The sequence below is a fragment of the Topomyia yanbarensis genome, chromosome 3, assembly GCF_030247195.1.
Source record: "Topomyia yanbarensis strain Yona2022 chromosome 3, ASM3024719v1, whole genome shotgun sequence".
NCBI classification, from domain to species: Eukaryota; Metazoa; Arthropoda; class Insecta; order Diptera; family Culicidae; genus Topomyia; species Topomyia yanbarensis.
In genome coordinates, this window is record NC_080672.1 from 249,877,939 (window position 1) to 249,895,403 (window position 17,465).

General features: G+C 36.8%; 1 protein-coding gene across 1 annotated transcript in view; it reads left to right on the forward strand.

The window, feature by feature from the left end:
• LOC131688840 (G-protein coupled receptor dmsr-1-like) overlaps positions 1-17,465 on the forward strand; it is a 140,415-nt gene that overhangs the window by 64,403 nt on the left and 58,547 nt on the right. The window contains exon 3 of the mRNA XM_058973399.1: positions 4,323-5,248. Coding sequence (XP_058829382.1) covers positions 4,323-5,248 — 926 coding nt within the window. The remainder of the gene's footprint in view (positions 1-4,322; positions 5,249-17,465) is intronic.

Here is a 17,465-nt window from a genome sequence, read left to right on the forward strand (position 1 = left end):
GACCTTACACCATCAATATATTGATCAATATATGATTTATTGTCAATATTTCTGCTCGTGTAGTGTCCGCTATAGACGAGAATCACTCTTCAACCAAATTTGGGTCGAGACTTAATGTCTCCAGCAAAGTTTTCGAAAGTGCTATTTCAAACAACTTTGTCAAAGACATAAATATCCCACATATTCAGAGTATCGAAATATAGTAGTAGAAAACTTTTACAACAAGCTATTCTGAAATTACTGTATTTGATAAATCTCTTCTGCGGTAATTAAATAATAAATTCACATTGCGTTCAAGGGACCTTTGAAGCTTACAAAAAAAATAAGGGAACTGGATTTAAAACAAATAATTCCCAGATATTAAAAGGACTCAAAACACAAAGAGTGATTCCATTTTCAGGAGCTAGCATCAATTCGGCGCAAGCTTAGTCCGCCCACCAAGTTAGTGTCGGATTCTGATGAGATGAAGTCGAAACGCAAGTTTCAGTTTCATCCATCCATAATTTAGTTATAGGTTTTGTGTTTTCAACTCGCAATGATTGTTTCAAACAATTTTATCCGTAGCGCAGAAAAAAATAGTTTTCACCTAAATTTTTCTTCACTAAGAAGAAATATAGCAGGCCCAGTCCATTTAAATCCCTATATGTTGAATTCATGTAGCCTTCATATTTTCAACAAAATTGTTTGAAATGACATTATCAAAAACTTTGCTGAAGGCACCATGTCTCTTAATATTTTTGAAAAATTAATTCACCATAATTACCTCTATGAGAATTAATCACTAAAATTTCTATATCAAAGCAGGCGCTGTTTTATGTTGATAACTTCCCGAAGCTGTCAAACCTTCAAAGTCAAGGATTATTATATTAGGTGATCTTGAACGTTGAAAATTTTTTGGATCATTTATCCCACTTTAAAAGATCGCAATTTTTGACTTCATTGACATATTATACAAGAAAATAATCTATAGAGGTTTGAAAACTGTTCCATGTTGATCCTTCTTGTTTGTAGACTGGAATGACATCTGTTAGACTACTTATGTTTTTGAGTTTTCAGTAATTTATCAAACTCATTAAATTTTAGCATTTTTTCAAAAAATTTGCGATTTTCATCAAAACGCACTGGCGGGATAGATTCATATTTGTTGTACGTTTTTACTCGATCACAGCTCATTATCGGCACTTATTGCAAAGCGACTAGAAGATACCAAACACGTTGACTCATAATCGTCTATAGCAAACCCAGAAATGGGTGTTAGGGAGATGACCATCATTTGAATCTCACGATTTACGAAGAAACAAACGTCCACTGTCACAGAGATTCGCCTTACACGGCAAAGGCACTGAGAACAGACATATAAACTAGAATAATCATTCCTGACAAACCTGTTTTGACATTTAAATGAAAATGCGTTGAAAATCCAATTGTTTAAATCCAGTTTAAACGTAGCAATGTTCGAACTTTTTATTAATTTTCATTTCCGAAATCGCAATTACTATGTTCACTTCAAATGCATGTTGCTCTTTTGATTTTGGTCCGATTTTAGCACAACTAGTTTCATTTTATAAGGAAGCGAAAGAACTTGATTAACAATTATAATATATTCACTAAATTTGCTTGGAATTATGTCGTTTTGTTTAATTATGTTTGAGGTGGTCAGATCAAAAATACTTTTTCAGTAATGATTCTGTAGAATCAGGCAAAAATTTTCGGAACGGTCACATAGTATACATTCTAAGGGAAATTACCTCTACTCTTCGAATATCATGGTTTCGTTATGCGCCTAGGGGCGCAAACTGGTTTAAGGAGATTATAAAGTTTTGTTACTGATATGGCGGTGCATGGTGTTTTGTGAAAGAGAATTAGACAATCTACAGTAAACCAACACGTTATGCAATGAATTTAAAAAAAGTGTTCTTCATTTTGTATGATATTGTTGATATTGGTGAACATTAACGGAAAATCCATCATAAAAATGGGATCATAGGCATAAGTAAGGTTCAATGACACTCTGTGGAAAAATGCATTTAATATTTTACGACTTTTAGCTTTACTTATATACTTACCAAATTAGGTAACATTTTAGGTTTTGTCCGACTTTTTTTGAAGATGCGCCGGCTAGTGGCAAGTTACTACTTGCTGGTCGCATTTCAAAACGCCATACCAGTCATTCAATCCTAGGTACGGAGAAACAATATCTCGACGGTAAGCAAAAAACGTGAACAACTTGTAGCAATGATCCTCTAGCTGGATTTTTGCGTACACACTATAAACCAACTGCGCTGAATTAACCATATCTCATACTCTTCGACGGACAGAATTACAATACGACTTTCGTGAGTATTTGAATCGTGTGCAAAATAGCACCCTGCAACATTTTGGAACTTCGCTAGTAGCAGAAAACGAAATTTTTCTTGGAAACGCGCACCATCTCCGGCTGATGCCGTGAATCTGTTTGCTGATTTCTTTCGCGGAGTTCTTAAAAGACTGTAGCGTCCATATAGAAGAATATTTGGAAACATTACCATCGTACAACATAAATCTCCCTCGTCCCGTTGTAGTGGAGACGTCTTACAGCTGTTGATTCGTCGAAAGAGCTTGGCCTCGATCATCTTTCGCCCCAATTCACTTCGCCCGCGTTTCTTCCAGTGTGAATCATTTTCAACCGTTCTCTCGCTAAAGGCATTTTTCCTATCGCATGGAAAGAAGTTGGAAATATTCACAATGTTGAAAATTACAAAGGTATCTCATTAAAAAACTGTCTCTCCAAAGCTCTTGAAAAGCTGGTCTACAACGTCACATATGAAGCTGTATCGCACATTATCTTGGAATATCACAATGGGTTTGTCACGAAACGGTCCACAAATTCTAACCTAATAGCTTACACTTCTATGTTGTTTCCCGCCGTCGAGAAGCGTGGATGCAATTCATATCGATTTTTCAAAAGCTTACGACAATGTACCGCAAAACATCGCATTCCTGATATTAAAACGTTTAGGGTTCCCCACCTGGCTAACTAACTGGTTGCAGTCTTATATTTCAGAACGCTCGGCATTCGTGATTATAAAAACACGCGCCCAAGCACATTCAGAACACCTACGGGTGTCCCGCAAAGCAGTCATTTATTTTATTTATTAACGATATCTATAGTCGTATCAAGTCTGCGAAATTGCTATACGCTGACGATCTGAAAATCCTCCGAACTATCAATTCGGCACTTGACGCCTTGAAGCACTTCAAGAAGATATCTGTATTATTCAAGAATGATGCACGTTTAACAGAATGGAAATTAACTTTACTAAATGCAAAGTAATTCGTTCCGAGCACTTACTTACTACTGGACGTTATGAATCTAGCCTACAAGGAAAAACAATTGAAACCGTTGACTCGATCCGTGACTTGGGAGTGGTCTTCGATAGGAAGTAGAGCTTTTCCGACCATATCATCGCGACAACTGTATAGCTTTCGGAATGCTGGTCATCTTAAAGCGGAGAGCATCACGGAATTCGATGATTTCTACGCACTAAAAAGCATTTTACTGTTCCCTGATGAGAAGTGTTCTGGAGTACGCTTTGCAAGTGTGGATACCATACCATGCCGTTCGACGTGACCGACTAGAACATATACAAAGTTGTTTTGTATGATTCGCTCTCAGGAAACATCCATGGAATGATCCAGTTGTGTTGCCTCCTTGCGTCGATAGATACATGCTACTCGGTCTGCAGACTCTGACGACTCGCCGTATCTTCCTGCAAAAAGTTTTTGTTTTCGACTTGCTTGCTGACACCGTACTGCATATGGACAAAATAATCCACTGTTCGAATTTAAAATTTACAATCATTGGTATAGGTTATTAATATGTATATAGTTTTAAAAGGTGTGCGCTATATACCAATGATTAGAAAGAAATATTATTTTAATATATTTATTGGTTTTAATGAAATAAGCGACTCACAAAACATTGAAAAATATTTCAAGCTTGAATCTTACATGCGCACAAACACAAACACGAATGGTAAACAAAAGTAACTAACTGAAATATTGCCTTTGTAACCAATAACGCGATTGTACACAAACTGCGGTAACCAATGCTTGCCATGTAGAGCTGAACATTTAATGATGCACAAACAAAAAGATATAGCCGCCTCGCCCTGTTTCACTCTACGGTTAAATTTCAAGTTGGAATTTTCAAATAAGTGGTAGGATATTAAATTTCAAATTAATGCCGTCGTATATTACATGACTCTTGCTTCCACTACCTAACCTGTCATGAAAGAAAATAGAACTATGGTTAAAATTTTACCATTCATATTCTTTTCCAGCTACTCCAACATCCACGGTATAGTGTGTCTTCTGGTGTGCATCTTCGGCAGCATAGCGAATATCCTAAACATTATGGTTCTAACGAGACGAGAGATGCGCTCACCGACGAATGCCATTCTAACGGGGTTAGCCATTGCCGATTTGCTGGTAATGCTAGACTACCTGCCCTATGCCGTCTACATGAGTCCGTATACAAAATTTTCTCGGGAGGAACGACTCACCTACAGTTGGAGTTGGTACGTCATATTTCACTCTATTTTTGCCCAAGTTTGTCACACTATTTCAATCTGGCTGACAGTGACGTTGGCGGTTTGGCGTTATATTGCTGTGGCTTATCCACAGAGAAACCGCATATGGTGTAGCATGACAAACACTCTAATCGCAATCACAAGTTCCTATATTGTCTGCCCGTTGCTTGGCATACCACTATATCTAACATTTAGCATAAAACCACACGTGGAAATTCTAGGAGGTGATGGAAATCCTTATAAAGCGATTAGTAACGGGCCAGCAAGAAACGTCACCCTCTACAGAACTCTTCCCTCCGAGCTAGCGGAGAAAAGCCCGGTGATGCTGAATGTGAATTTCTGGATATATAGCGTCGTGATAAAGCTAATTCCATGTATTGCTCTTACGATTCTCAGCCTGCGGTTAATTGCTGCACTGCTGGAAGCAAAGCATAGGCGGAAACAGTTAACGGGTAATTCGAAAGGCATGAAGCAAATAGTCGACGGGCGGGTTGTTGATGTAGAGCAAAAGAAAAATTGCAAACACATGGACAAGGAAAAGCAAACGGATCGCACCACTCGAATGCTGTTGGCGGTTTTGCTACTCTTCCTCATCACAGAATTTCCACAAGGCATTCTCGGGTTGTTGAGTGCGCTGCTGGGCAAGCACTTTTTCTACAACTGCTATTTGAAGCTTGGTAAGTATCGAACGGTTCCAATTTGCAGGATGTGGCTTGTGGGAAGTAGATTACATTCTCGCATTCTATTATAATCAAAGAATACGTCAAATTGTTCCGCAGCAATTCCATTTTAATTTTCTATGTTTATGTATTATACTTAGCATGATCAAACTGACATTGAAATCGAGTTCACTAAAATTGATCGAGTTTTAAAAACGGTGTAGCTCTAAGTAACTCGTTGAAGTTCAGTAAAATTTGACTTTTATATGATTATATATTTTGGAAATAGCTTTCCGGGGCATTTTAAAATTCTTGTGAACATATTTTTGCCCACAATTTAGCATAATTGTACACAATCGAATGTCGAGAAGTTCACCAATACGACGTTTGTCATGAAAAGTAATAACATAATCTGATGGAGATGTTAAACGAAGCAACTGCAATGACAAGGGCGTCTGATGTAGAGGGAAAAAATAATCGACTTCTTTTTTATCCGCTTAGTTGTTAGTATTGAACTTCTAGAATAGTCTCCCGCAATCTTGGTGGCCACGCTGAACTTCTTTTGTTTCAAACAGCAATGCATTCCACGCGCGTATTTGCTATAACACACGCAGATTTCAATATATCGGCAACAATTTTTGAAAAAATGACAGCAAAAAAAAAATACAGTGTAAACAATGCACTCTACACTACTTCTACCCAAATTTTCAAGAGAAATTTGTACAGCGTTTTTTCTGTTATGCAATTTGATGTGCGGCACCCTATATCGTTTTTCTCGAAACCGCGTTTTTTTTCAAATTGGCGAACACGATAATCTAATCAAACTAATCAACGAATTGACTTGATTTTTTTATGAGGGTACCCAATATGTGTAGCCTGTCGATGAACCACAGAAAACTGAATAAACTAGTGAGAAATTTTGGTTTTTACCAAATTTTCCTCCTTAGGGTGAAATATAGCATAGTGAATAAACAAATTTTTCGCCTCATTATTTTGAAGAAAAATTAGTGAATTTAACAGTAAAATAGTAGATTTTTCGATTTTCATTAAGACATTTTCAGAAACACGAACTTTTTTATTTTTGAGGTACATCGACTAACTACAAGTCTAAGCTTTATAAAACTTATTGAATTTCCCGTATCAGACAATTTTGTCGAGAGTTATGTTCCCCGCGGCGCTCCTCGACTTGGAAATGGTTGGACGTCTACGAAGAGTAACGCTCGTATGTGTGACTCTGTGAGACTAAAAATATTGAGACATTCACCGAAACTTACATGCCGCACCAACTGCTTACTAAACGTCGCTCTAAGGTTGCCAGGAAGTTTTTTGTGTAACTAGTACTTGTATTTGCTATTTGCAGTAGTAATTAGCTTCCCATTTTGGTTTAAACGCAATGGCAATTTTTACAACAGAATTTGATCGATCAGTATAGCTCATTAAACCAATTTTATCAATTCTGCAATCTAAATTTTTGTTTGTGAATTTTACTGAACGTGATGAATTTGGCACCAGTTATTGCAACTCAACAGCGCGAGAGACAATTCCGTCCTATGAAACGGTTCATCAAGAGCTGATGCAGACACCGTTGTGCTGGAGTAGTCAGGAGTCTTTACAGGTACAGAAGCTGTGCAAATTTTTTCTGCAAATTCGTCGATCCAAGCCTCAGAGTATTCCCTGTCCTCGTTATGTTCGTTCCGATTTCTCATCGATCGAGCCATTTTCCATAGGTTTGTCATTGATGTTTCTTTGCTTTTTTTTCTTTTTTTTTAATGGCCCGCCTCTCACCCCCACACCAAAAGGCTCCCAAAGAGAGCCCCCTGGTAGTGGACACATCAGTTCTCAGCGTACAAAAAAAGGTCAGCACAAAAATGAAAAAAAAAGGTATTCGCGAAGACGCTGAGAACGAAAAAATAGACAAAATTAACACGTGAAAGTAACCGGCACAAACATTACAGTATAATGTACAAATAATAGCTACAAAGAGCGCCCAGTGGAACGATAATTCCTTTTAAGGGGCCCGCTGTAGTATTAATATTAAATAGATTCGGATTTTAAACTAAACTATTTAAACTAAATTTAAATTTAATATTAACATTCTAAGAAAATGGAAAAGGAAAAGAAAGAAAGCTTTTTGGGGGAACATCAAGTTTATGCAGTTCATGTTAAGTTCATATTAAAAACACACTAATTTTATTTTTCAAATAACGTTTTAAGCTTGTTTCAAAATGGATGCGATTTGTTATCTGTCTTAACTCAGTAGGAAGCTGATTGAAAATCGTTGGCCCGGCAAAGGAAATGCGTTTCTGACCAAGGTTGCTGAAAGCCCTGGTGCGTTGTAAATTATTGGCTTGCCTAGTGGTATAGATACGAATGCCTGTAGTAAACCGTATGTTATTATGTGCTAGAGGGTTGTACTGTGCATTAAAAACATACAATATTGTTTGTAATTCAGTCAATCCAAGCAAGGGCAATATGTTATGAGAATTATTAGTATAAAGCAGGATAGTTGGATATATGATTGGCTTTTTGAATATAATTTTAAGGCATCTATTCTGAAGTGTTTGAAGCTTTTTTAAATTGGATATGCTGGCATGCCCCCACGGTGATACAAGGTAATTTAAAAGGGAATGGATATGCGCATAGTAGAACTTCAATAGCACGTGCTGTGGGATAAAAGAACAAACCCGGCGCATAGCTCCACATAATGAAGCGATCTTTTTTTCAAGTGATTTTATATGGTCGTTCCAAGAAAGTGTGGAATCAAGACAAAGACCCAGGTATTTGAAGACTTTCGTCTCCTCGATCATGTAGTTTTCAGTACACGGGTCAGGGTGTTGGGCTATAGATCTTCTAAATGAATGGAAAATCATATATTTGGTTTTGGATAAATTTAAGGAAAAAGCTTAGAGATTGTATACGAATTCTCCATAGGGATATTCGTTTAGATTGAAACAATTTAGTGCAAATTAATTCTAGCTCCTGATATTCTTTGAATGAAGCAGTTGTTCCAGTTCCTCCAAATATTTTGTAAGCCTAAGACTTTTTTTGATATGCATCGAAACATTCGTCATCCCACCGGAGTTGCTTTTCCACTCTTCGTGGTTCCAGCTTTCGGTAAGGATTTCGTTTGTGCTTCTGTGGCAGCATCAATTATAATTTTGACTAGTTTCTCGTATTTAGCAATATGGTCTTCCATGTCGACAATTTGGTCTAAGGCAATTAAAACAAGATCGGAGTACAATTTCCAATCAATATTTTTAGTCAAATCAAATTGGTGAATAACTAATGGACTCAGGGTGAGAGATTTCAATTAGAATTGGCAAGTGATCACTGCCATGAGGATCGTGGATGATTTTCCATTGACAAGAGAGCGCCAAGGATGATGAAGCCAAAGATAGATCTACTCTACTTCCCTTAGCAGGGGGGCTAGCTATTCTCGAAATATCACCTTTGTTCAAAATTGTTAAATTCCGCTCATCACAGATTTCATAAATTAATTTGACACGAGGGTCATCATATGCCTCGCCTCACTCGACACCGTGTGCGTTAAAATCGCCGAGAATTATCAGTGGATTAGCAATTTCTGAAATCATCGCGTTAAATGGCGTCGTGTTTAATTTTCTATTGGGCGCCATATATAATGAAATAATATTAACTTCAATTCCCTTTATCTTGCAGCTGCAAGCAACAACTTCTACATTTTCTGAACCAAACATCTCGATATTCTTGAACTCATATTCCTTTTCAATACCCAGCAGAACGCCCCCGTAACCATCCCCCCGATCTTTTCTTATCACATTATATAAGGGTAAGTAAACGTTTAATTCTTCCGTGAGCCAGGTTTCGAAGATAGCAATCACATCCGCGTTTTTATTGTGGAGTAAAACACGAAGGTTGTCGATCTTAGGTACTACACTACGACAATTCCACTGCAGTATCGAAATCAAACTTGTATTGGTTGTATTATTCATTTAGAGATATGAAGCTTCCAAGTATTGGCCATTTTTCGACCAAGAAGTGGACGAGGGATCTGAAAACCGTTAGCGCACCTTGAGCGAAATCTTTTATAGATTCTGACACGGTGAAGGAACCTTAAAAAGACCCATACCGTTGCTTTCGGTTTTTTTAGGTAGCGGAGGAAACACGTTGTCGGAAAACGGAAAACTCAGACCAGGTGGGTAAAAAATTGCTTGTTATGCTGTGGTTGAGATCCGGGAGATGTTTTCGATGTTGAAGGAATAGGGTTTTGGAAGATATTTGCTTTCTATTCTCTTTACCTCTGGGGATGATAGGTTTTTACGTTTAATTGGTTTTATTATTGGTCTACCTATAGTTGTGCCTACGTGGTTGTCTTCCGTGACTTGATCAAGAATAGCGTATCGATTCTGTAACAGGTCAATACCAGGTACAGCGCACACCATTTCCGCGTATGACTTTCGGGCTTGATCGGAAAGCGATTGTTTTACTTGAATGTTCTTTTCCTGTAAGTGTTACACTCGCGATAATCCGAAAGAGTTTCACTACAGTGAAGACAGGTTATCACAGCTTCCGATGGGCAAGCTGTATCTTCGTGATCACTACCACATTTACCACAATGCAGCTTATTACTACAATATTTGTTAGTATGTCCGTATAGCTTACAACATAGGCAATACATGACACGGGGTATGAATAGTCTAACTGGGATCAATACCCTTTCGATTTCAACAAAATCAGGCAGCACTTTTCCCGCGAATGTGACGCGGATCAAAGCGGAAGGGGAATACTTCTTTTTGTCTATACTACCGTCAATAGTGTTTAATCTTCTGCACTCGATAATTGGTACAGAGGGAAGCCCTGAATCTCGGATTCTTCCGACACCATTCGAACACAATTCCTTGCAGTCCAGAATCGATTCAGAGATGATGCCATCAATCTCTACATCTTTACAAGGGATATACACGTGGTACTCCATTCGGAAAATCTGACAGTTTACGATATTATTAGCCTCCTTTCGATCTTTAACAATGACTCTCAGTTTGTTTACCCTAACCTTCTTAATTTCCTGAACCGAAGGGAAGTTTTTTGTCAGGTATTTAGCAATTTGTATCACGTTTAGGGGTTTTCCCACTTGTCGGAAATATATCGTAAACGGTCCTTTAGCCATTTCCGGGTAGGCTCTAATGCGCGTTGAATCACGGTTTGGTACACCATCAGCATCACCATTTGATTGGGGGTCCGCCATGATTTCATTTGGCGTGGGATCACATCCACCGGGCGTCCCGTTTTCATCGGAGTTTTTTTTTTTTGATCTACACAGTTAGGAGAAAGCTGAAAATCTCCACTTTCCGCGGCCATGTGGGTTCGTAAAGCGATGCATTAGTACCCAATACACAACAAACGTGTATGAAACCCTACACGAAACTCTATACGAAACGCAGACACGGTATGCACAAAGGAACACTTCTATACTAAAACGGAACTCAGTAAACGCGACTGGTAGCAACGAAAGCTGTGTGAACACTCAATGAATGAATTTAATAAATTAAAAGAAATTAAAGTGAAAAATAAATAAATGAATAAATAACATTGATACAATTAATAATTTCAATAAAATAAACAGTTTGAATAAATTGACTAAAACTAATGGAATTGATAAAATGAACAAAAAGAAGAGTAAAATAAACTGAATAAAATGACTTAAATTATTTAAATGGAAAATTAAACAGTATTTAAAAAGTTATAAGACAAATAGAATAAATAAAATTGACTGTAATTTGTTATTGCTTTATGCTAGTTAATATGTTATTGCTAGAATGCTAGTTTTGTAAGTTTTTATGATCAAATTGATGTTAATGCTAAATAAATGTTTGTAGGCGTCCGACAATGACTAAAAAGCAGTAAGTCGAAACGTTATATGTAAAAAATAGAAAATTTTGTTGCTTTATTTACATCAATAAAATTCAGTCCACGAAATAAATTAAATTGTGTCAGAGCAATAATTTTGATGAAATGATTAAATTCGTTTTAATGAGAATGAGAAAGATTAGTAAGAATATTAAAATGAACAATCTGAATAAATTGTATGGCCTGGAAAATATGGATGAAATGCATTAAATGAAATAAGTTAAACTTCATGAAATGAATAAATTGGTCAGAATGTATCCAAAGAATGAAACGAATAAAATAGATGAAATGAATAAAATTAACTCAAATGAACAAAACGAATAAAAATAAAATTTAATGAAATAACTGATAAAAATGAAATAATCATATACTTTAAATTCGTCCAATATTCAAAACGCGTAAAATTAACAAAACGAATAAAATCCATAAAATTCAAACCCTGAAAAGGTGAGTACGATTTAAAAACAAGGAATAAATAAGTCAAATTATATGCATTTGGGAACGTGGAATGTTTGTGAAAATCTCATTATCTGAAGAATGACTACTCAATATATAATGCAATTTATATTGGTTCCAGTCTTTCTGTTTTCATCTTTTCGTTGTCGTTCCTCTTTGCTTGGCGGCATCGTTTAGCATTATCTGGTGTTTCTACTTTATTGCTGGACCTTGAATTGTTATCAGGATATTGGAACGTTCAACTTGTTTTTTAATTCAAAGATGTCTTGCGAATTGTTTCGTTCGGACTTCTCGATCCGGAGATATGAATTAATGAGTCCAATAGAAGAGAAACATTTTGAATGTAATTGTATGATGGAGAACTTATCAACAAAAAGTTTTTTAAACGATAACTTTATTTATGTTTTTAAATTTTATACTAATCGACAGACCAAACTGTAATTTTATTGCAGAATACATTTCGAATCGAAATATCTATCTATCTATCTATATATATAAAAGTCAAAGTTTGTATGTATATGATTTATAGACTCTCAAACGGCTTAACCGATTTCCGTAAAAATTTGCACACAGTAGGTATTTGGTATGGGGCGTGTTTGTGTGCTATTAGTTGGAGATTATCTGCCCGCCAGATGGCGCTTTGGAACAAATTGTGTTTTCCTCCTATTTCGCAGAGTGTCGCAGCAACGCGCGATGGGTATTAGCTAGTATTTAATAAAAAGCTTCAAAACTGGGATAGTTGTCAAGATAATTGAAATTTTGCTACAATAAAAACAATTCATTTGTGAAATTACTCCCTTTTTAAAAGTTATTCGCGTTTCTCAATCATTAATTATCAACAATCAAATGTTTACCGTTTCAGAGACGTCAGAAAAAGTTTTTAGTGTATTTGGATCCTTAAGAACCTCTTGTCGTGATGCATCATTTCGATAATAATAATGATAATGTTAGTTATATACTATTATTATTATTTATTAAGGCTTTAACCTCGAGGGTCATTCGCCATTTTGAAAATAGTATACATTTCATAAATACAAATAATTTTTAAATTCAGATAGAAAAAAGTATAAACCACCGAGTATCATTTCTGTCGACTATCCTGGGCGCACTGCTTTCCGCTTCTTGTGTTTATTTTCTTTCTTGGTGGTGAGCGATTGTCGGGTGTACCCTCTGCCGCTTGCTGATAATAGACCATTGTATGAAATGCCTTAACCTCACAAATTTGGCAAGTATTGGTCCTTTTGTGTACAGTTTGGACTTAATAAATTTGATTTCCATTAAAATAAGCTTAGTGCTAATAATTAATTCCCAAGAAATTTTACCGCAAAACTACTTACCGATTCAGAGAACACTAGAATTAATTGGTAAACACATAATTAGTTCACTTATTGGATCTTTCATATACATATTCCCATAGTAGGGAATAGCACAATTTAATTGTAAGGTGTTCTAGGAAACATTTATTCTTCTAAAAACATGATTCCCAATATATTTCAAATGCTTCATTTTGAGAATACGAATAATCTTTAAGTTCAAAATGTAATCAACAGGACCATCACCTGTCACATTTAATGCATGACGTCACTGTGCAGTGACCAATTCTGTCTGCCTTCTCCCTCGCTCGTGTTTGTGTCCATATCGTCATCGCTAGATTGGCTCTGGTGGTCGCTGTTAGCCTTTTGGTGTTTTTTGTTTTCGAGTTACGTTGATATAGCCGTCTTCGTTCTTGTTTATTTCTTCTCTGCGTACGTTAACTGATAGCTTTGAGATGCCGTGGAATATTGTTTGTTCGGCATTCATTTTTAGGCCGGCTGTCTTTTGTGTATCAGAAGATGTTGAAGGCTGTTTGATAGTGGTGGTTGTAGATGAGTTTGCTTTAGTTGTTTTGGCACATGGCTTACCGTAATGTGCCGTCTGATTACAGAACTGGCACGTAGGCGTCTACCCAGGATATGTGCATAGGGTTCTTTGTATGTAGTTAACACCTTGGGATGATTTTCCCTCGAAAGTCAAGTAAGACGGTATAGGTTGGTACAGCCGGTACTAGTACGAGGTGCCAAATCATGAAGTTTTATTTCAGTTAGATCGAGATCCATATACACGGGGATCTTAGTTTTGACGTTTTCATATTCAACGTCATGTTACATATTGTTCTTTGCTACGAATCTTTCTGCTTCGGCTGAGGAGTTGAACGTTATAAGAACTACTTGCCTCGTGTGGTGAAGCTGGACGTGTGAAACCTCGGTAAGATCAAGTTCCATTTTCACCTTGACCATCTGTTCCACCTCGCGCACTGAAGGTCTAAGACGAGTTTGTGAAAAATCAATCGCGATTGTGTTCTCCCGTAATGGGCGAAATTTATTTTGTGGTGCACTCATTTCACTCACAGTTATGTGCAACGGAACTTTCATATATATTACACGTACACGTTAGAGCGGCGCGGCGCGGGTAGTATATTTCTCGACAAACATATGATTACGGCCTAAAAGCCAACTGTCAAAATCCACTTTGAATGGAAATTCCAGACAAACCGTTACTAGTCGAACACAGTTCACAACAGTTTATGAAAGAGAAAACTTTTCTCTTTCGTTTACTACCAACATCTGTGATTGGCGTGTAACGGTTTGTCCGGAATTTCCATTCAAAGTGGATTTTGACAGTTGGCTTTTAGGACCTAATCATATATTTGTCGAGATTTGTATGCTGTTCGCAAGCGGTGCGTTTTTTTGCTTCTGATCTGTATGAGATGAGGAAGCAGACTGTAGTTATATATTACTTTTATAGATAATTATTTAATAGATTATTGAGGATGAAACTTTTCCAATTAATTTGACATACTAGAATTTTTCAGCATGAAGAAAACAAAAACAAATGGTGTTGTAAATTTAAAATTGACGCAAAGGACTGTTAGTTACACAATTATGCCATAAATATATTTTTATAATATAGTGTAAAGTCCATTATAAACTAAAAGTATGCGAAACTTCATGCAATTACCTAAAGCAAATTTGAAGTATAAAATTTACAATTTTATCCTGCAATAGAATTTAAGGGCTGATTTAATGAACAGAAAAAGAGTTTTTTGTGATTTTGCTAAAAAATCGAGGATCACTTGACATGTCTTTACTCTATTACGCATTCATTCCAAAATTAAAATTTCAGACGCCCAAAAATTTTTTTCTGGATCCGCCCTGTTTATATTTCTGTCATAAATTCGAACGGTACTTCGGTGCTGCTGCGCACCGTCTCAGACAAGAACACCTCTGATTTACTAGTGGTTGAAGGATAGGTTGTAAACAAGTTGAAATGGCTAACATGGTAAAACCGATAACCACAAGAGGGACGGAGAAAATATCGGTGTTGAGCTAGGTCGTGGTCGAAAAAGATAACCGTGATATATGAGCTGAGAAAAACGAAATAACCAGGACAATAGGAGCTCCTTGAGTATCGAAAGCATAGCTCAAAGAAATTTCGCAATTACGAGTCATAAATTAACTTTATTTTTTTTACACATTATTAACCAATTTTCCTGTATAATCCTTCTCAACGTTTTATTGGGTTCATTTCGCAGTTCGTTGAGTACTACCATATGGTAAAATATGCTATGATAGCAGTTCCCATTAAAAGTTGCAAAAACGTTTTCTGCTATCTGCTATTCAAACTGCTGAGGGAACCATATCAGAAAGACGTCTATTTCATTATATGAAACCTGAAACTCGCTATGTCGATTTCGGCGAAAACTGTCGCAAGCATGGTCTTTGCACGAAAAACGCACGAGCTGGGTGCTATTTTATGATACTTGGTCGTCGAAGATAAGTGAAATCGGCGTCGCCAGTAAGGCGACAGCAATGCTTTCACTCTTTGCAAGAGTCGGCAAATAAGTATCTGGCGCGTTCCAGTGAAATGCCAAAGTCATAACTTGTTGCTTTTCCGCATGTCTCGACACAATTCTGGTAATATGAACGAAATAAAATATAAATGTTTTCGACAGTGAATAAAAGCTGAAGCGCTTTGTGAATTCCAATTGAGTGTCTGGTTGTGGCTTCGCTCTTTTGGATTTGTTTTGAAAACAGTTGTTTTGCGGTTTGGTATAGAGCAAGACAAGATCAAAACTCTCTAACGTCAACTACTTGGAACTTTGCCATCATGTCAACTATGACCCAATGCACAGTGGGAAAAATGGACCTAAAACGCGACTTTACTCAATAGCTTGATAGAAGGCAAAGTGTTGTAAACAATAATGAATACTTCTTATGTAAAAATGTCTACGGAGCCGATTGCAGGTATTTAAAATGACCGTAAAGTACGCTATCATGCCCGTTTTGCCCCAATTCTCCTTTTCGTTTGAGTTTATTTTCAAAACTGAGCATATAACTCGGAAGAAAGTTGGAAACGGCTGACAAAAATTGATATTTCTTATGTAAAAAAGTCCAGAAAATTGATTGAATACATTTAGAATCATCTCACGAAACGTATACACCCATTTTACCCCAATTCTCCGTAAAACTAAAGTTTGAAGTTAATCCTGGCTTTATATTTCGATAAAGGGCTATATGCGGCTGATCAAAAGTGATGACTCTTATGTATAAAAATCCAAGTTATCGTTTGAATATAGTTAGACTGGTCGCCCGAAACGTATGTACCCGTTTTACCCCAATTCTTCCCATAACTCAAGTATAAAGTCAAACCAGGCTCTACATTTCAGAAAGAGGCTGAATGCGATTGATCAAAAGTAGTATTTCTTATGCAAAAAATTCTGGGAAATCGGTTGAAGATAGTTAGAATGGCCGCACGAAACATGTGTACCCGTTTTACCCCAAATCTTCCCATATCTCAAGTGAAAAGTTAAACCTGACTGTGCTTCTCGAAAAGAGGCTGAAGATGACTGATGAAAAGAAGTAATTCTTATATAGAAAAATCCGGGGAATCGGTTGAAGATAGTTGGAATGGCCGCACGAAACGTTTGTATCCGTTTTACCCCAATTATTTACATAATACAAGCGTGGTCATACACCTTACTCAATATTTCAGAAAAAAACAGAAAGCGGTTGATCAAAACTATTTTTTTTATGCCAAATAGTCCAGGAAATCGATTTAAGGTAGTTCGAATGACCGAACAAAATACGTGTATCTGTTTTACCCCAACTTCTTCCCATAGCTCAAGTTAAACCTGGCTGTACTTTTCGGAAAGAGGCAGAATGCGGCTGATGAAAAGTAGTAATTCTTATGTAGAAAAATCCCGAGAATCAGTTGAAGATAGTTGGAAGGACCGCATGTAACGAGCAATAATTGGGGTAAAACAGATACAAACGTGTATCTGTTTTACCCCAATTATTGCTCGTTATTTCCGAAACATGCTGAAGCCGGCTGATTAAAAGTAACTTTTTTATGTTAAATAGTCCAGGGAATTGATTGAAGATAATTCGAATGATTGGACAAAATATGTGTACCCGTTTTACCCCAAATTTCTCCCATAGCTCACATGTGAAGTTAAACCTGGCTGTACTTCTCGGGAAGAGGCTGAATGCGGCTGATAAAAAGTAGTTATTCTTAAGTACAAAATTCCGCGGAATCGATTGGAGATAGCTAGTATGACCGCACGAAACGTGTATACCCGTTTTGCCCCAATTCTTCACGTAATGTATGTGTGAAGTTATACCTTACTCATCATTTCAAAAACAGGCTGAACGCGAATTTTTTGTGCATAAGAATTACTATTTTTCATCAGTTGCAGTCAGCCTCTTTCGGAGAAGTACAGCTAGGTTTAACTTCATATTTGAGTTATCAGAGGAACTTGGGTAAAACGGGTACACATGGTTCGTGCGGATATTCTAGCTACCTTCAATTGCTTCCCTGAAGTATTTAACATAAAAAAATTACTTTTTATCAGCCG